Below are 19,144 nucleotides of genomic sequence, written 5' to 3' on the forward strand. Positions count from 1 at the left end.
TTTGTGTGTGGAAAAGTTTGCCATTTAACTCTTAAATCTGACCCAAGAATGAATTTACAGAAGGAATATGTAAATTGCTAATGATATAGAATAGGAAATTAGCAAATTACAGTTAGTGGGCCAAATCTAGCCTGCCACCTGTTTCTGTAGGTAATCTAGCAAGATAATAAAATTAAGTTTTATTGTATTTAAGAATGTAAAAATCATTCTTAGGTCACAGCCTGTGGTAGGGATAGATTCGACCCTCAGGACATAGCTTATTAACCCTTTACATAGAACATATATATCCATAAACTTTTACTTGAAAATATGTATGCTCTTGCAATAATGTATTCGTTTTACAATTAACATTTTCAAAATAAAAGAATTACAGAATCTCGGCCTTGGAAAGGAACTCAGAGGACATCTAAATCCATACCTAAAAAAAAAAATCCCCTCTACAACATATCTCATAATAGAGATAAGCTCTGTGTGCTTCTGGAGAAAATGTCCAGGCTGAGCTTCTGTCCTATTGGGTCCTAATGCTACTTTCTTAGGGGACTGAGAGTTGTGTTATTCTAGGAACTTGGGAACTGCAAGTTTTCAGTGCTCCCAAAGTGATCTGATTCAGGGCAAAGTCTCACCACTGCTTTCCTGGTTTAAACTCTGCAATTCCCGGACTGTAGTTGGATCTGAGAAACACATGTATGCAATCATCTCTGATTGGAATTCCAGTAGAATGCTGCTAGACTCAGCCACTATCCACCAGTTTGAAAGTTGTGCTGGTTTAGAGTAACAGACCTACAGGCTCTCCTTTAGTCTGGATTATTTGGTCCTGGTTATTTCACCATAAGGCTTCTTACTGGGCTAAGGGCTGGATCTGAGATCTTTCTTCACTCTTAGAATCAAAGCTAAACAACTGTTGCTTGCTTGTGTGCTTCTCCACTTAGTACCCAGTCTAGAGCCTGTGATTGCTTCTTCAACCTGCAGTGCTACCTCTAGGTTCAGGTCCTCTCCTCAGTCTGTCCAGAATCTGGGTTACCTGGAACTGAGTAATGAGTGCTAGAGCTATTCCTGTCTTCTGCATAAGATCAAGTCCATCTGTGAGTCTGGAACCTCTTCTTGCCCTGATACAAAACTTTGGCCCTCTTTCAGTCCTTCTTCTGGAACACTCTGCATGGTTATTACTGGCTAGACCCTGTCCCTAAAGCTTGTAGACCTCTCTATCTCCTTTTGCTAAACTGCACTAGAAAAATGACTCATGGTGATTATCCTGGGATTTCCCACTCAGAACTCAGTTGAATGCGTGTTTTATTTACCCTTTTGTGGAGTTTTGCGGAAGAGTGCAGTTTTACTTTTTCCTGTTACTCTCACATCTTGGTTCCCTCCCTTTGTCCTCATTTCTTTCAATTCATACTCATGTGACAAAGATTTTTAGGACGTTTTCATTTTGGTTGTTCTCCAGTTTATCAATGTTTGTGGTGCCCAGAACTGAAAAAAATCTGCACTGGGGACAAAGTAGAGTGGGATCATCTCTCCACTCTTGGGCATTATGCTTTTCTAAGTGCAAAGACCATATTAACTTTCTTGGTGGCCATATCACACTGATGATTCATATTGAGCTTGGTGAGATCTTTTTTTCAGAGAAACTGTCTAGAAACACTGATGCTATCTTATACATGTAGGAAGTTAGGTGGCATGATGGGTACAGCACTGGGCCTGCAGGCAGGAAGATCTGAGTTCAAATCCAGCTTTAGATACTTACTGGCTATGTGAGCAAGTTAACTTAACCTCTGCCTCTGTTTCACTTCATCTTTTTGAACCATATCTAAGATGTTACTTTTATTCCTTTAAAATTACTTTTATGATTTACCAATTTCATGGGCCACTTTATCTTGCCTCGTAACGCTCACGATAAAAATAAGCAAAAAGATCACAATGAATATAACTGAATTGTATGGAGCACATGCCAGCTTCTTCTTGACTTCTCTGCTGCATATGACATTGCTGACCATCCTCTTCTCCTGGAGACACTTTCCTCTGGGTTTGTTTCTCACCTGTCTGACCTCCTTACTCTTCTTTCCTAGCTCATTATGCACGTCACAGCTACTTACTATGGGTTCTTCTCAAATATCTGTTCCAGAATATGTTTTTCTCTTCCTCTTTATTCTTTCTTAGTTGGTAACCTCACTAGCTCATTACATGGTTTAACTATTATCTCTGCAGACAACTCCCAGATCTATATATCCAACTTCATTCTCTTTCCTAAACTCAGTCTGGTCTACTGGACATTTTAAACTGGATGTCCCAGAGATCATCTTGAACTCAACATATCCAAATTTGAACTGATCTTTCCTTCAAACTCTCTCCTCATCCAAACTTCTATTTTTTGTTTTGTTCTTCATTTCGCTCCTAACCTCCCTATTTCTTTCCAATGTATCACCATTCTTCTAGTCTCCCAGGTTCAAAGCCTCAATATTATTTATCTTGGACTTTTCCTCACCCTGTATTATCCAGAAAATTGCGAATTCTTGCTGTTTCTACCTTCACATCTCTTGTATTTGATCCATTATTTTTGCTCATACTTAGATCAGGCTTTTATTCTCACCTAGATTATTACAACAGTCTCTTAATTACCTCAAGTCAACCCATTTTTCAAGTGTCACTGGATATAAAAACCCTCCCCCCCCATTCCACACTTTGACCAGCCAGCTTTATCTCTGATCCTCACACAAGATATTCTATCTCTCACCTCCCTGCTTTTTTGCACTAGCCATCTCCTGCCTGAAATGTACACTCTCCTTACCGCTGCTTCATAGAGGCCCCCTCTTCCTTTAAAATGTAGTTCAGGAACCATCTTTTGCATAAATTCTCAAGTGTAGTGTCCTTCCTCTGAAACTCTACTTGTATTTAAGTACTCTGTTATATATTTGTATTAACTTTATAAATATCCCCATTACAAGTACAGATTGTTTTATTCTTTGTACTTGTATCCCCAGTGCCTAGCACAATTACTGGCAATTGGCAGGTGCTTGATAACTACTTGTTGATTTACTGACCTTCATTTGATAAATGTAAAGTGAAACTTCAGAGTTGTTTTAATTTGAATCTTTATTAATAGTGATTTAGAACATATTTTTCTAAGGCTGTTGATGGTTCTTTTCAAAATTACCTTCTCAAATTCTACTTGTTTGTTGAGGAACAGCTTTTAGTACATATTTTTTTTTTATACCAGATCACACCTTTAGAATCATGCAAGTAACTAAAAACGATAGAGAATTCAAGATTCTATGGTATTTACTAATTACAAAAAAAAGCATTTAATAATAGAGCAAAATACTACTTTAAAGACTCTCCTCAAGTGGTGGGGTTGTTTTTTTTTTTTTGCCTTTTGGAGAGCAATTGGGGTTAAGTAACTTGCCCAAGGTTACACGGCTAGTATTTTTGTGTGGGTGTTAAGTGTCTGAGGCTGGAACCGAACTTGGGTCCTCCCCACTCTGGGGCTGGTGCTTTACTCACTGCACCACCTAGCCGCCCCTCCTCTAATGGTTTCTTGTGAATATTGGTTGTTGTCTTTCAATCTTTTTTTTAATCAAATGCTTTATTAACTTCTAGTTTACATTGCTCATTTCTGTAAGATTTTGAGTTACAAATTTTCTCCCTGTTTTTCTCCTACCCACCACCCCAAAACAGCAATCCCACTGGATATCCCCTTCAACAATCTGCTCTCTCTCATATCTTCTCCCATACCCCCCTCCAACGTTCCAGGAGGGCATGGTGGATCTCTATGCCCCAGTGCCTGTATATCTTATTTCCCATTTACATGTAAAATAATATTGATAATAGTATATATATATATGTATATATATATATATTTTAAACATTTGATTTTAAAAATTTGAATTCCAGATTCATTCCCTTCCTCCCTTGCCACCTACCATTACTGGGAAGATAAACAATTCAATATAGGTTGTACGTGTGTAGCTATGCAAAACATTTCCATAGTAGATATATTGTAAAAGACTGATTATATTTCACTCCCTCCTATCCCACCTCCCACTTGTTCTATTCTCTATTTTGATCCTGTCCCTTCTCAAAAGTGGGTACTTCCAACTTCCCTCTCCTCCAGCCTGCCCTCCCCTTCCATCATCCCCCCTCTCATACCCTCCCCCCCTACTCTCCTGTAGGGTGTGATACCCTATTTTAGTGTGTATGTCATTTTCTCCCTAAGACAAATTCAACGAGAATAAGGTTGACTTTTGACTTCCTGTTCTTCCCCTCCATTGTAACTGTTTTCCCTTGCCTCTTCTATATGAGATAGTTTACCCCAATCTGTCTCTCCCCTTCTCCTCTCATTATATTCCTCTCTCACCTCTTAATTTCACCTTTTAAGTATCATCCCTTCCCATTAAACTGGTCCTGTGCCCTCTATCTATGTATACCTGTACACATAATATACACACATTCACATATGTATTCATACACCCATATACCCTCCTATATAGACATATATATATATATATATGTGTGTGTGTGTGTGTGTGTATACATATTTCTATTCCCTTCAATTATTCTCATACCGAGAAAAGTTTCATAAGTTACAATTATCATTTTTCCATATAGGAATGTAAGTAGTTCAGCTGTGATAAGTTCCTTATGATTTCTTTTCCCTGTTTACCTTCTCATGCTTCTCTTCCTTCTTGTATCTCAATGTCAAATTTTCTATTAAACTCTGGTTTTTTCAACAAGAATGCTTGAAAGTCCTCTATTCCATTGAATATCCATATTTTCCCCTGAAACATGATGCTCAGTTTTGCTGGGTAGGTGATTCTTGGTTTTAATCCCAACTCCTTTGACCTCTGGAATAACACATTCCAAGCCATTCGATTCCTCAGTGTAGAAGCTGCCAGATCCTGGGTTATCCTGATTATGTTTCCACAATATTCAAATTGTTTCTTTTTGGCTGCTTGTAATATTTTCTCCTTGATCTGGGAATTTCAGAACCTTGCTATAATATTCCTAGGAGTTTTCTTTTTGGGATCTTTTTCAGGAGGTGATTGGTGGATTCTTTCAAGCTCCATTTTGCCCTCTGGTTCTAAAATATCAGAGCACTTTTCCTTGAGAATTTCTTGAAGGATGATTTCTGGGTTCTTTTTTTGATCATGGGTTTCAGGTAGTCCAGTAATTTTTAAATTATCTCTTCTGGATCCATTTTTCAGGTCAGTAGTTTTCCCAATGAGATATTTCACATTGTCTTCTATTTTTTTTTTATTTGTTTGGATCTGTTTAATAATATCTTGATTTCTCATATAGTCACTAGCTTCCATTTGCTACAATCTAATTCTGAAGGAATGATTCTCTTCAGTGAGCTTTTGAGATTCTTTTTCCATCTGGCAAATTTGGCTTCTTAAGAAGCATTCTTCTCCTCATTGCCTTTTTGAGCTTCTTTTGCTATTTCAGTTAGTCTATTTTTTAAAATGTATTTTCTTCAGTCAGGTTGTTGACTCTCATTTCATAATTTTCTTGCATTGTTCTCATCTCTCTTCCCAATTTTTCCTCCACTTCTCTTATTTGATTTTCAGAATCTTTTTAAGCTCCTCTATGGCCTGTAACCAGCTCGTATTTTTCTTGGAAGCTTTTGGTGCAGGAGTTCTGACTTCACTGTCTTCCTCCTGGTTCCATGCTTTGATCTTTTTGTCCCCAAAATAGAAGTCTAATGTTGTATTCCTCTGTTTGCTTTGCTTCCCTTGTTTACTTATGTTACCACTCAATTACTTGACTTTTGGACTTTTTGCCAAAGTAGGACTCCAGACAGGGGAGCTTCGTACCAAATGCTGGGGTTTTCTCTGCCACTGAAGCTATTAGTTGGGTGCCCTCTCTAAAGACTCCACATGCTCTGGCAAGCTGGTCACACACCCAGGACCTCCACCCTAGAGTGCAATCCAGATCCAAGCAGGTTAAAGCAAGATCAATTACCCTTCAGACTGATTGCTTGGTCCTCCTACAGTCTGCAGACCAGGAGCTGAAGCTGCCACATGGTAGCGGCTGCATGGCCACAGCGCCTCAGTGGCTTCTCCTTCCAGGGGATAAAGGCCAACAGCACTCCCAACTACGGGATCCCAAATTCTACAATGCACTGACCTCTCACTTTGTCCTTAGCATCTAAAGGCTGATAATTCTGGAAACTGCCATAGCTGCTGGTGATCTGAAGTCCCTTCAGCCTGTGGCTGGTCAGGCCTACCCTAGGGCTAAAAGCTCCAGCTTGGGTGGGCTGGGGTTGGCTCCCAGAAAGCTGCGCTGACTGCTCCCTGCTGGCCTGCTGGACTGTCCTCAGCGGGAGGTTAGTTTTTCTGTGTCATTTCGTGGGTTCTGTAGCTCCAAAGTTTGTTCAGAGTCACCTTTTACATGAATTGGAGGTGGTGGGCACCAGAGCCCAGCAGAAGCCATGTTTCTACTCTGCCATCTTGACTCCGCCCCCCAGACCTGGCTTGTTGCTTTTCATTCTTGAAGAGAACTAAAATGATATCACAATGTTGAAGTCAAGGCGTCTGATTGTGGCTGATTAGCCGAATACAAGCTTGGAAGTCTCTACCACAATATGGGCACCAATATTCCACGTGAACATTTGGAGTGGAAATGTCTCTAGATCTGTGTATCTCACGTTTCTTTTGAGCTCCTGCAATTCTGCTTCACTCATAGAACACAGCACCTTCTCTGCTGTGGACATGCCATGCTGGTGTCTCTCATGTCTCACAATCAATTTCAAAGTTCTTTAGAGAAACCTTGAAAGTATCCTTGCAGTGCTTCATCTGACCTCCAGTGAATACTCACCTTGTAGGAGTTCTCTGTAAGAGTCTCTTAGACAAATGTATGTTTGGCATTCAAATAATGTGGCCAGTCAGGTCTCTGTGGAAGAGTTTGAATGCTTGGGCATTTATCTCAAGAAAGGACTTCAGTGTCTGGTACCTTATCTTGCCAGATAGAATCTTCTTAAGACAACTGAAATGGAAATGATTCAGTTTCCTGGCATGGTGCTGATATACCATACAGGTTTCAAAGGCATACAACAGTGAGGTCAGTAGACCTTCAGTTTGGTAGGCAATCTAATACCTCTTCTCTCCCACACTTTCATTCAGAGCCTCCCAAACACTGTTAGCTGTGGCAATGCACTTATCAACCTCATCATCTATGTGTACATCCCTGGAAAATATACTGCCAAGGTAGATGAACTTATCCACAACAGTCAGTATTTCTCCATTTGATGTAACCTACAGTTCACATATGGATGATGTGGTGCTGGCTGGTGGAGAACCTGTATTTCTTTTGGTGTTAACTATTAGGCAAAAATTAGCTAAGTATCAGAAAACCGATCCATACTCTCTTGTATCTTAGCTTTATAGGTTGCATGGAGTGTACAATCATCTGAGAACAAAAATCATGCACCAATTCTTACTCCACTTTGGTCTTGGCTTGTAGCCTTTTCAAGTTAAATAATTTACCATTAGTGTAGCAGCTGACCCATTCAGAAGCCACTAACTGTATACCTCAGGTTAAAGTTAATTCCTCTCTAGTCAAATTTCCAACTGAAGAGGTTTTGAATGCCATTAGGTTCCTCTCACATGACAAAGTGCTGGTGCTGATTCTATTCTAGCTGAGATTTAGAAGGTGGGGTGTTGGCTGCTCACACAAAAGCTGAATAAAAATTTCCAAGTTATATAGCAAGAGGTTATCCCCCAAGAGTTCAAGGAAGCCTCCACTGTCCATCTCTATAAAGAGAAAGGAAGTAAATTGTCCTGTGACAATCACAACAAAGTCTCTCTGGCAAAATTCTTGTCAGAGACCTTCTTAACAGGCTCATCCTTCACCTGGAAGATGGTCATCTACCCAAGAACCCGTGTGGCTTCAGAAAGGGCTCAGGAATGGATAATCCAGTATTTGCTGCCCAACAACTCTAGAAGAAATGCCAGGATAAGAACAGAGGTCTGGACACAATGTCTGTGGATCTGACCAAGGCCTTTAATACTGTCAGTAGTGAGGGCTTGCAGAAAATCATGTCAAAATTTGGCTGGCCAGAGAAGTTCATCAGTGTTCTATGTCAATTTCATGACAGCATGCCTGCCCAGGTTCTGGATAACAGACAATGCTCTTGTACTTTCCCAGTCACCAATGGACTGAAGCAAGGCTGTGTGCTTGCTCCCATGCTTTTTAGCATGATGTTTTCAGCAATGTTATCTTGTGCATATATCTGGGTGACAAAGGCAACCAAAGTTAACTGTGAAATGATTCTGATGCAATCAATAACGTTCAAATTGCTAAATTCATTGGCCTTTCCTCAGTCTTTATCCTTCTTGACCTCTTTGTAGCAGTTTACACTGTTGACCATCCCCTCCTTCTAAATACTTTTTTCTCTCTGCATTTTTATAATACTATTTACTTGTGGATATCTTCCTATCTAGATTTTCTTTGCAGCCTCATCAGCTATATCCTTCCCTTTATATCTGGGTATATTCCAGGACTCTGTCCTTGATTTCCTCTCTTCCTATTTCTTTATATTGTCTTATCAGTTCCCAAGCATTCAATTTCATCTCCATCTAGATGACTCCTAAGTATTCATTCCCAGTCCCCATCTTTCTTCTGCATTCCAGTCCTATCTTGAACTGCCTGCTTGACATCTCCTCTTGGGTCACAAAGCTGGAATGTGTCAGAGGTAGAAGTTGAACTATGGTTTCCACGTCCAGTCTCTGTCCATGATGCTATACTGCTTCTTGGACATTCACACAGTGCTTTAAAGTTTTCAATAAATTTTATATACACATAATCTCATTTAAGCCTCACAATGACATTATGAATAAGGTACCATAGCTGCTACTGTTCCCAATTACATACAGGAAAACAGGGGCCTCAAGAGGGTGACTGGACTATGGGAGCATATCTAGAAAGTGCCTCAGGCAGCACTGTAACCCAGGTCTTTCCTACTCCATGTTCAGAAAACACAAAAATACTGAGGGTAAGGTCTCTGGAATATAGAACAAACTGTCTGTGGAAGAATCTCTAAAAGAACCCAGACAAAAATTACACAGGAGGAACTGGCATGCAAGGATGGTATAATCTCTACCCCTGGAAGGATGTATTCACAGTGCATCCATGGGAATGCTGATATAAAATTAAGCTGACATCTGATTTTACTGAATGATGATTAATTTGTATTTATAGTCATACATTAGAAATGACAGTAAAGAGGACTCCTAAGAATGGTATATGATTATTTGATTACAAGGTTTCAAGTAAAAAAAAATATTAGTATAGTATATTTTTAAGGAATTAATAGAAAAAATGAATTCTATTTCTTTCTCAATGTAGCATTAGTAGAAATCAATGAAATGAAGGATAGAAATGTTCAATTTTACAAATGATTTTATGAGAACTTTTAAAAAAGTCTGAGGTTTCTATAGGAAAAATTATATAGCATTTTCATGGACTACTGAAAGAAAATCAATGAAATTTTCTTATTCTACTACTACTGATAGTAAATTAATATAAAAGTATAACCCCTCAGGAATTCTTAGAACTCCTTAATCTTTAAAAATATAAAAAATTGGTCAAGATGGTGGAGTAGAAACAGGACTTCCGCATGGCTCCAGCTTCCACCTGCTCCAATTTGTGTATAAGGTAACTGAACAAACTTTGGAGCTACAGAACCCACAAAATGAGACAGAGAAGCTAACTTCCCGCTGAGGACAGCCTGGCAGGCCAGCAGGAAGAGCAGCGTTCTGGGGGCTGACCCCAGCCCCACCCAAGCTGGAGGTTTTAGCCTTAGGTCTTGGAATATGATATTCCAAAGGTCAAAATTGAGTATCATGTTTCAGGGGAAAATATGGTCATTCAACAGAATAGAGGACTTTCAAGCATTCTTGATGAAAAAACCAGAGTTGAAAAGAAAATTTGACATTCAGATACAAGAAGCATGAGAAGGTAAACAGGGAAAAGAAATCATATGGAACTTATCAAAGTTGAACAATTTACATTCCTACATGGGAAAATGATAACTGTAACTTAGGAAACTTTTCTCAGTATCAGAACAGTTGAAGGGAATAGAAATGTGTGTGTGTGTATATGTATGTATGTATACACCCATATATATATATGTCTATATAGGAGGGTATATGGGCATATGAATACATATGTGAGTGTGTGTATATGTGTACAGGTATACATAGATAGAGGGCACAGGACCAATTTTTTTTATTTTTTTTTATTTTTAAAGCAATAGGGGTTAAGTAACTTGCTCAAGGTTACATGGCCAGTTATTTCTGGGTGTGGTGCTGAGTATCTGAGCCCAGATTTGATCCAGGTCATCCCGACACTGGAGCCAGTGCTCTTACTCGCTGAGCCACCTGGCCGCCCCTAAGCAATTGGGGTTAAAAGTAACTTGCTCAAGGTTGCACGGCCAGGTGTTTCTGGGTGGGTGCTAAGTGTCTGAGCCCGGGATTCGATCTCCAGGTCTCCTCAACACTGGAGCCGGTGCTCTTATTCGCTGTACTACCTGGCCGCCCCAACAGGACCAATTTTAATAGGAAGGGATGATACTTAAAAGGTGAAATTAAGAGGTGAGAGAGGAATATAATGAGAGGAGATGGGGAAAGACAGAATGAGGTAAACTATCTCATATGGAAGAGGCAAGGGAAAATAGTTACAAGGGAGGGTAAGAACAGGAAGGCAAAAGGGAATGGGTCAACTTTATTCTCATTGAATTTGGCTTAGGGAGGGAATGACATACACACTAAATAGGGTATCTCACCGTACAGGAGAGTAGGGGGGAAGGTGATGAGAGGGGGAATGATGGAAGGGAGGGCAGGCTGAAGGGAAGTTGGAAGCACCCACTTTTGAAAAGAGACAGGATCAAAGTAGAGAATAGAACAAGTAGGAGGTGGGATAGGAGGGAGGGAAATACAGTCAGTCTTTTCACAATATATCCACTATGGAAATGTTTTGCATAGCTACACATGTATAACCTATATTGAATTGTTTATCTTCCCAGTAAGGTTGGGTGACAAGGGAGGAAGGGAATGAATCTGGAAATCAAATGTTTAACACACTATTATTAATATTATTTTACATGTAAATGGGAAATAAGATATATAGGCACTGGGGCATAGAGATCCACTGTGCCCTACTGGAAAGTCAGAGGGGGTATGGGGGACGATAAGGGAGAGAGCAGATTGGAGGAGAGGGTATCCAGTGGGATCACTATTTTGGGGTGGTGGGTAGGGGGAAAATGGGGAGAAAATTTGTAACTCAAAATCTTGTGGAAATGAATGATGTAAACTAGAAGTTAATAAAGAGTTTGATAAAGTAAAAATATATATATATATAAAGTTAAGTATAAACAAAAAATAATATTAATAAAATATTAATAAATATGCACACTAATTTCAAAATGCTAAAAGAAATTGCAAGAAAATATTCATGCATTTAAAGTTTTTATTTTATTGTGTAAACTTTAGATTAGGTGTTACGGAGGAAAACCAAAGGAATAATTTATAAGAATAAAAAGTCATCACCTGGACTGTTGTCTCTTGCTGTCATCTGCATTACAAGGGCCATCTGTTTGCGTTCTGATAATGGGTAACCAAAAAGAATGCTAACAGGTGTCGATTTCTTACTTCCAGACTCCTTTTTGGTTTTCTTCTTCTCTGGGCCTTCTTTCTCTAGAAATATTAATACATATGCATGATTATAAAACAGTTAAGTACTCAAAGAAAAAAGAACACTAGAACTTTAAAAAGTATTTAAGCTATTAAAGTTTAAAACTACTGAGATATCTGGAATATCCTGAATATGTGTGTAAGAAATGCAAACTTCTGTTTGAAATTCTGGAAGCACCTTTTTTATATACAAGTTCAAACTACACTTTAATAAAGAATTCCCTTATTAGAGAATAAAAGAACCTTTTGAACTGAATGCTTCTTTAGGATTTTTAACTTTGTTCAGAGTTCACAGACAGAATATTTCAGCTAAATTACAAATTTCAAGAACATTTTGCATTTTAATGATTTATTCTATCAAAATTTAACAGCATCAAATAATAGCTTCTTCCCCTATTTCTTAATTTTACATAGTTTAATCTTCCTTGCTTTTGATAATCTACAATCTTTCCCCTTAACTGTTGTCCTATCAAGCCCCTCACATATACATTATATTTTTCTTTGAACATGATAACACTACAATTTCACAGTTATTATGGTTGATCTAATAAATAAACCTCTTCCATGTTTTCAGAAACCAAGAATTCAAGACATTTTAGGCAAGTTCTCATCATGTTAAGAAACTACAGCAAGTCCCTAGGAATACAATTATCAATTTATGGCTTAGTATAGATTGTAAAATGTCTTAAGTAAAGGTTCCAGATCCTTTTTTCAAGAGTCAACATGGCTAAGTGGTACGCTTCAGCTAATATTCATGGAAGTCCAAGAATCTTTAAAGACAAGGACATTTCCAAGAAACCTGTTCTGAATAGTAACAAACATATGGGGCTACTCAAAGATTTGTTGTTTTGGGGGGGAAGAGGGGTTCTATTGGAAGTTCTAGGTTCTACAAGCCTTTTAGAACCAAGTCTTAGAAGTGTCTAGCTTTCTGAATCAAGATCTGCTTGGGCATTGGAGACAAAGTCAGAGGGCCCATCTAGTGAGGGAGAAAAATTCCAGATGCAAGACTTTAGGAAAAGGATTTGGAAGTGTATATTGGTTAATACTACCCTTCTTCTGAGGAAGTGTGGGCAGCAGTTTTCTATCCTCTGGGGATACCCACTTAATGATTATGCCTCAAAATACTGACTCCTCCTTGACTAGGCTGACCTTATCTTCTATGCCCTATAATTATGATTCTTCCCCTCACAGTAGACTCAAGGGCAAAGTAATTCAAGTATGAAATATGAACCCTTCTGTAATTCAGTAGGAAAAGGGAAGGTTTTGGTACCTTCTAGACTTGAAGGTTTATGGATCCAAGAAATAGATCTAGAAGTCTGTTAACTATACCCTGAGGCTGATTCACACCTTCCATGAAAAGATTTCAGTAAGTCAAGGTACATCCCTACTTTGCCAGGGAAAAGGTACATATCCTTACTTTGCCAGGGAAAAGGTACTTTGTGTGGGATTAAGGTATGGGAAGAAGAAATATGATCTATTAGGAAGGGTAGGTGCAGCTAGGTAGCACAGCAAATAGAGCACCTGCCCTGGAGTCAGGAGGACCTGAGTTCAAATCTGAGCTCAGACACGTGACACACTTACTAGCTGTGTGACCTTGGGTAAGTCACTTAACCCCAATTGCCCTGCCTTCTCCCCTCCAAAAGGACGAAAAAAAAATTTAAAAAGCGTACTAGATTTGGTACCAGAATTTCTGCAATGCTGGTTCTATCATTTACTAATTGTGTAATGTTGCAAATAAGATAATCTCTTTATTTCTCTGGGCCTGTAAAAAAGGGATCTTGTACTAAATGATCATTAAGGTGTCTTCCAGATCAAACATAATGGGATTCTGGAATGGTATCCCTATCTTGGAGGAATAAGACTAGAAGTAAAGGATGAGATGGGGATGAGAGTGGAAGAATGAAAGACAAGGAAAATCATAACTTACTAGTCTAGGGAGCCTATCATCTATCCTAAGAATATTTTTCTGTTTACAGGATACCTGTGGTAAAGGAGCTGTTATAGCCCAGCAGATTCTGGGATTCTAAAGGAATTTTGCTTCCTTTAAGAACCAGGCAGTGTACCAGAGTAGGATTATGCAACCACCCAAGAAAAAGCTGTTAAAACAATTTGTTCACCCAGCATAACCTCAGTCTTCTCTTTCTGTTTCCTTTACATCTTCATCATGAACCATACTGTGACTCTCCCTGTAATCTGCTTTGACCATACCTTAACTGATATCTTTTCCTGTAACTCTACCTGTATCCTGACTCGTATCAGACAAATCTGGCATTTCACCATTAGCTAGTGACTAGATCTAAATTGGACTTGGATCCTACTTCTATTTATTCCAAAATGTACCATATTTGCACCTGCACTCACCCTTATTTCTAAAGTCACAGAATATAATTTTATAGATATATATTTATGAAACTACTTCATCCTCATTAGTCTCAGTTCCATAAGTATTCAAATATTGTAACTTTATTTTCATGTTAGTGAGCACTTAGTTTGATGTTACTGATCAGTGAGCTACTCCTCAAGACTAAATTAAACACTTAAAGGATCACATTAATTCTTCCAATGCATGATTTAGAAGATTAGAGTGACTAGAAAAACTGGTGGGTTTCCCAGACCCCGGAACAGTTAGCTAAGGGACAGTGGCCCAAACTCATTAATCATTTAAATGTATCTTAATGTAATTTTCTTCTAAAAACATTCCTTATTGAGGTTCAATTACCACACATCTGTACAAGTTAAATATATTTTCAATTCCTGTTCAATGTTTCTCATTTCTCCTGTTATTTCTAAAATCCTTGTACCATTTAAAAAAAATCTTAGAATAAACGATAAATTCTTCAAGTATATTATTTTCTATTTATGCGTCTATAGCCTGTTACAATGTATTTGTTTGTCGTCTCTCTCGGAGTCAGGAACTGTCTTTTGCCTCTTTTTGTATCCCCAGTACATAACATAGCGCCTGGCATGTAGCAGGTACTTAAAAAGTGATTGGCGATTATTTATCTTAATTTTGAGGTCATTAACAAAACTACTCTGAAAAATACTAAACAAATCCTCTTGTAATCATGGCATCAGATAACTTTTGAGTCTAAAAAACTTTTATTTTCCAATAATTTTGTTAATGCTTTTTGTCACTTATCTACTATTAATGAACATAAATAACTGATATGCCTTTATAATAAGTTTCATTGCTAATGAACTTAAATCTAAGGAAATGTAATTAATTTATTATATCATTAAAATAATCAAAATTAGCTATGTAAGGTATCAGTATGTTATGAACCATTTATGTTTTGTTTTAAGTTAAATCTAATAAGTAGAGGTTTTTTTTAAAAAAAGGTTTAATATTTCCTTCAAAGGTCTTTCATCATGTTAATATTTTCTGTTTTTATTTCCTCATTTTCAAAATTACACATATTTGGGGCAGCTAGGTGGTGCAATGAATAGAGCACTGGCCCTGGAGTCAGGAGGACCTGAGTTTGAATCTGGCCTCAGACACTTAACACAAAACTAGCCATGTGACCTTGGGCAAGTCACTTAACCTCAACTGCCCTACCTTCCCCCTCCAAAAAAAAAAGCAAAAAAAAATTACACATATTTGCTTGATCAATGAAATTTCTCTTGTAAAATGTTTTAAAAATAAAAATATAGATTTTGGAAAATAGAACACAATTTAATAGGAATGTAGCACATATTCAAGCAAATTCAAATTTGCACGAACGATCTTTAGGTTCCTGCTTGGCTTCAATATTTAGATGTATTATGAATACATGTAAAGTAAAAGACTACAAAGCAAGAGAGAAAATATTCCTAGCATTTACTTGGATTCTATGTTCTCCTTCATTTGATTACTGGTCTTTACAATTTATCTGATTTACTTTTTTTTGTGGGGGTAATGCTTTCCTAGTAATTAGCACATAACAGGCACTATAATAAAAGTTTGGTGATGGAGGTTAAAAAAAATATAGTGTCTAGATAACATGTTAAGATGCATCTAATGATAATAATGATAATAACTAACACATGTAGTACTCATTTTGTGTTAAGCACTGTGTTAGTGCTTTACAATTATTACCTTGTTTGGTCTTCACAACAACCCTTAAAAGTAAGTGTAATTATCATCCCCATTTCACAGATGAGGAAATTGAGGACAAGATAGCTTAAGTGACTTACCCATAGTCATACAGCTATTAAGTGTCTGAGGCAAGATTTGACCTCAGGACTCCCTGACTCCAGGCCTGTTGCTTTATCTAGCTGCCTCAAAATTATCACATCAATCTGTAGATGAATATTATATTATTTCTGTTATTACTATTAAATGGATGAAGACCACTAAAATATTATATCCTAAAATGTGCTTTTTTCAACTTTGTAGTAGTCCAAAGGATTTGGACTATTTTCAATATGTCCTTTGTGAACCTAATAATATTTCCCTTCATTATTTTCAACTCAAAGGCTATCATACTCTCCTAAAAAGGAGAAAAAACATTAGATTCAGAACAAGTACTGAAACATATAAGTATCAGCCTTTTGAATAGGTCATATATGTACAAAAATGTAACATCTACCCTCAAGGCTACGACTAATACATTCTCAGAATATTAATCTAGGGTCACTGATGAATGGGCAGTTTATCATGAAATGCCTAATAACTAAAAGCATTTTTTCCCCTGGTCCTTCAGAAGTTTTTAAGACTTTTAAACATCCAAAAGATTCATTTGACCCTTCAAAGACAACGATAGAGAAATGAACTTCATAGCTCTTCAATAGACTCATTTATTATAGACTCAGTTACAGCTTCAGAAGCAAAGAAAATCCCAGTCTTGGATTGCTGAGCCTCCCCTGCTCCCAATCTTTCTTACCAACTCTCATCTTCCCCTTTTCTCCCCCATGCCAAAAATAGTCAGTACACTGCTCTATCATAGTCAAATAGAGGACTTTAAAGGATAGAAGTTTTCTTCTTTGGAACACATTCAAAACCAGGATCAGAGGTAGGCAGGCTGGGTAGTTGTCTAGAGTAGAAGAGACAGTTTCAAGTATTACTTCTTGGCCACTGAAATCTCAGACCTTATTAGCAAGCACAGAGTATTGGTCCTGCTTCAATCACTTATGTGGACTTTGGAGCATGAAGAGAGATAGATTCTATGACTATAAACTATGGATAGTTTCCAGTCCACTTACCATACGCTTTTTTGATTGGCTGTTGAGTTATCAGTGGATATATAACATAATCACAGATAGGAAGGGAAAGGGTGGGGGGAACAAACCTTTTTCTTGCCTGGTTGTTTTATTAAAGTGAAGAAGACAAGCTACTTTGGACTTCTGGGAGGGAGAAGGCCCTTAAATTTCTCTCACCCAGACCTAGGCCATGCTTTACATAATTTCCTGTTAACCAGACTGGCACACACAGATGCAGCTTGTCTATCTCCAATACTTCTTCACATAAAGCATAGAATAAGAATAGACACAGGGACAGAAGCAACAGTAGGGCATGGTGCTCAAGGCCTTGGCCCTAGATGAGAGAGGACCAGTCTTTCCTTCACTCACAGCAGTTTATCTGCCTCACTCCATCAGGCAGGAAGAAAACCTGCCTTTTGCAGGAGTCTTTTATATATAAGTACCCATTTCTGGCTCAGCAACCAATCAAAAATACACAGAGTAAGCAGACCAGAAACAATTACGAAACCTGTACATGCTCCAAAATCCATGTTGGGGAGTTCATCAGGCCAAACATTCGGTGTATACTTATGAGGGCTGGTCTGTTACTGGACAATCCCTGCTACTCTCTTAATAAACACATATACTTTTAATGCCTGAAAATGTTGTTTTCTATTGAAACAGAATTATTTTACATACAGAGAAGGTTCAAAACTTCAAAGGGAGCAACATGCCCTCTCTATATTTCTTGTCTCCTTCTACTTTGCTTACCCCTCCCTTTCTGTAATCTAGTGATACTGGCCTTCTTGCTATCTGGTGATTTTCACTGATTGTCCCTCATGCCTAAAATGTTTTCCCTCCTTATTTCTAACTCTTGAATTCTCTGCCTTTAAGTCCTGGATAAAATAATACAGTCTTCTACAGGAAGCCATTCCCAGTGCTCTGTAATTCCAGTGCCACTCCTGTCATTTCCAATTATCCTTTGTAAAAACTTGTTTGTACACTGTTGTTCACATGTTGCCTCCCTCATTAGACAGTAAGATCCTTGAGGGCAGAGCCTCTCTTGTGCCTTTCTTTTTCATCTCTATCATTTGGCACAGTGCCAGGCACATAGTAGGTGCTTAATAGAAGTTTATTAACTGATATTTTTCAGAAAAGGTTTATGTATGTGGGTGGACACTTAAATTTTCAAACTTCTGTGGGTACACAAAGGTCTCTTCTTTGCTCTAAGATCAGTTTACAAATTAATAATCTCAAGGAGAAAACTAATTAGCTTCTATTCTGGAGTAGTTATCAATTAAGTCCTTGTCATATTAGAAACTATAGGGCATACATGACTAAGGTCAAACACATACATGACTTCAGTGACAAATTCTAAATTAACATATTCAGGATAATGCTATATAGATTCAGTTAGTTTTTCAGGGGTTACTGTTGATTGCTAAATTACTCCTTTATAACAACAGGAAGTTAATTTCAATTTTTTTTTGTTAGACATTTTGTGCTGTAAAATATGACACCTGAATTCTTATATTTTGCTTTTTTTTTTTTTTGGAGGGCAATTGGGGTTAAGCAACTTGCCCAAGGTTACATGGCTAGTTTTTTTGTGTGTGGGTGTTAAGTGTCTGAGGCCGGAACCAAACTCAGGTCCTCCTGACTCCAGGGCTAGCGCTTTACTCACTGCGCCACCTAGCCACCCCTACACTTGAATTCTTAGGGATTAAATATACGAGAAAATTATTAAAAAAAAAAAGCAAACTTCTATCCTAGACAAGAATGCTAAAGAAAAAAAAAGCACTCAAAAGATCAGTCTTTATGTATTTAAGAATACATTTAAGGTTTATCTTTAAAAGTATTACAGTACCTGCATTATTTTATATTCTTTTATCATAAGCTATGGTAAAAGACCCTCTATACTCATTTGAAATATGGCTAAGTCAGAAGAAGAGAGGTTCCAACATACTTAATAAAGGACATTTCTCCATTCTGTTATTTTGTTTTCTTTTAAAACTGTTGCAAACATATACGGTGCTAGGTAATATGACTGGAGGACTTTAATTATAAATAAGGAAGAACTCTAATTATCTTTTCAAAACTGAGATAGATGAGGGCAAGTTATAGCTGACGAAGCAAAATTAATGACTGAAGAAAAAAGCAATGAAAAAGTCAAATTTACCGGCACTTATCTGCCCTGCATTTGTTAACTACCCCATAGAAAATACACATTATCATCTGTGATAAATTCACCATATTGCTTTTGAAGATACATGATAAGAAGGAAAGTTAGAGTGTGTATGGCATCT

General features: G+C 37.7%; 1 protein-coding gene across 8 annotated transcripts in view; it reads right to left on the reverse strand.

The window, feature by feature from the left end:
- ANKRD12 (ankyrin repeat domain 12) overlaps positions 1-19,144 on the reverse strand; it is a 209,358-nt gene that overhangs the window by 84,716 nt on the left and 105,498 nt on the right. For all 8 annotated transcript variants that reach the window (XM_069099659.1, XM_069099654.1, XM_069099653.1 and 5 more), the window contains one exon: positions 11,541-11,687. In XM_069099659.1, coding sequence (XP_068955760.1) covers positions 11,541-11,687 — 147 coding nt within the window. The remainder of the gene's footprint in view (positions 1-11,540; positions 11,688-19,144) is intronic.

This window comes from Petaurus breviceps, unplaced genomic scaffold, assembly GCF_028583685.1.
Source record: "Petaurus breviceps papuanus isolate PSGF00001 unplaced genomic scaffold, PetGlider_PUasm1.0 38, whole genome shotgun sequence".
Lineage (NCBI taxonomy): Eukaryota > Metazoa > Chordata > Mammalia > Diprotodontia > Petauridae > Petaurus > Petaurus breviceps.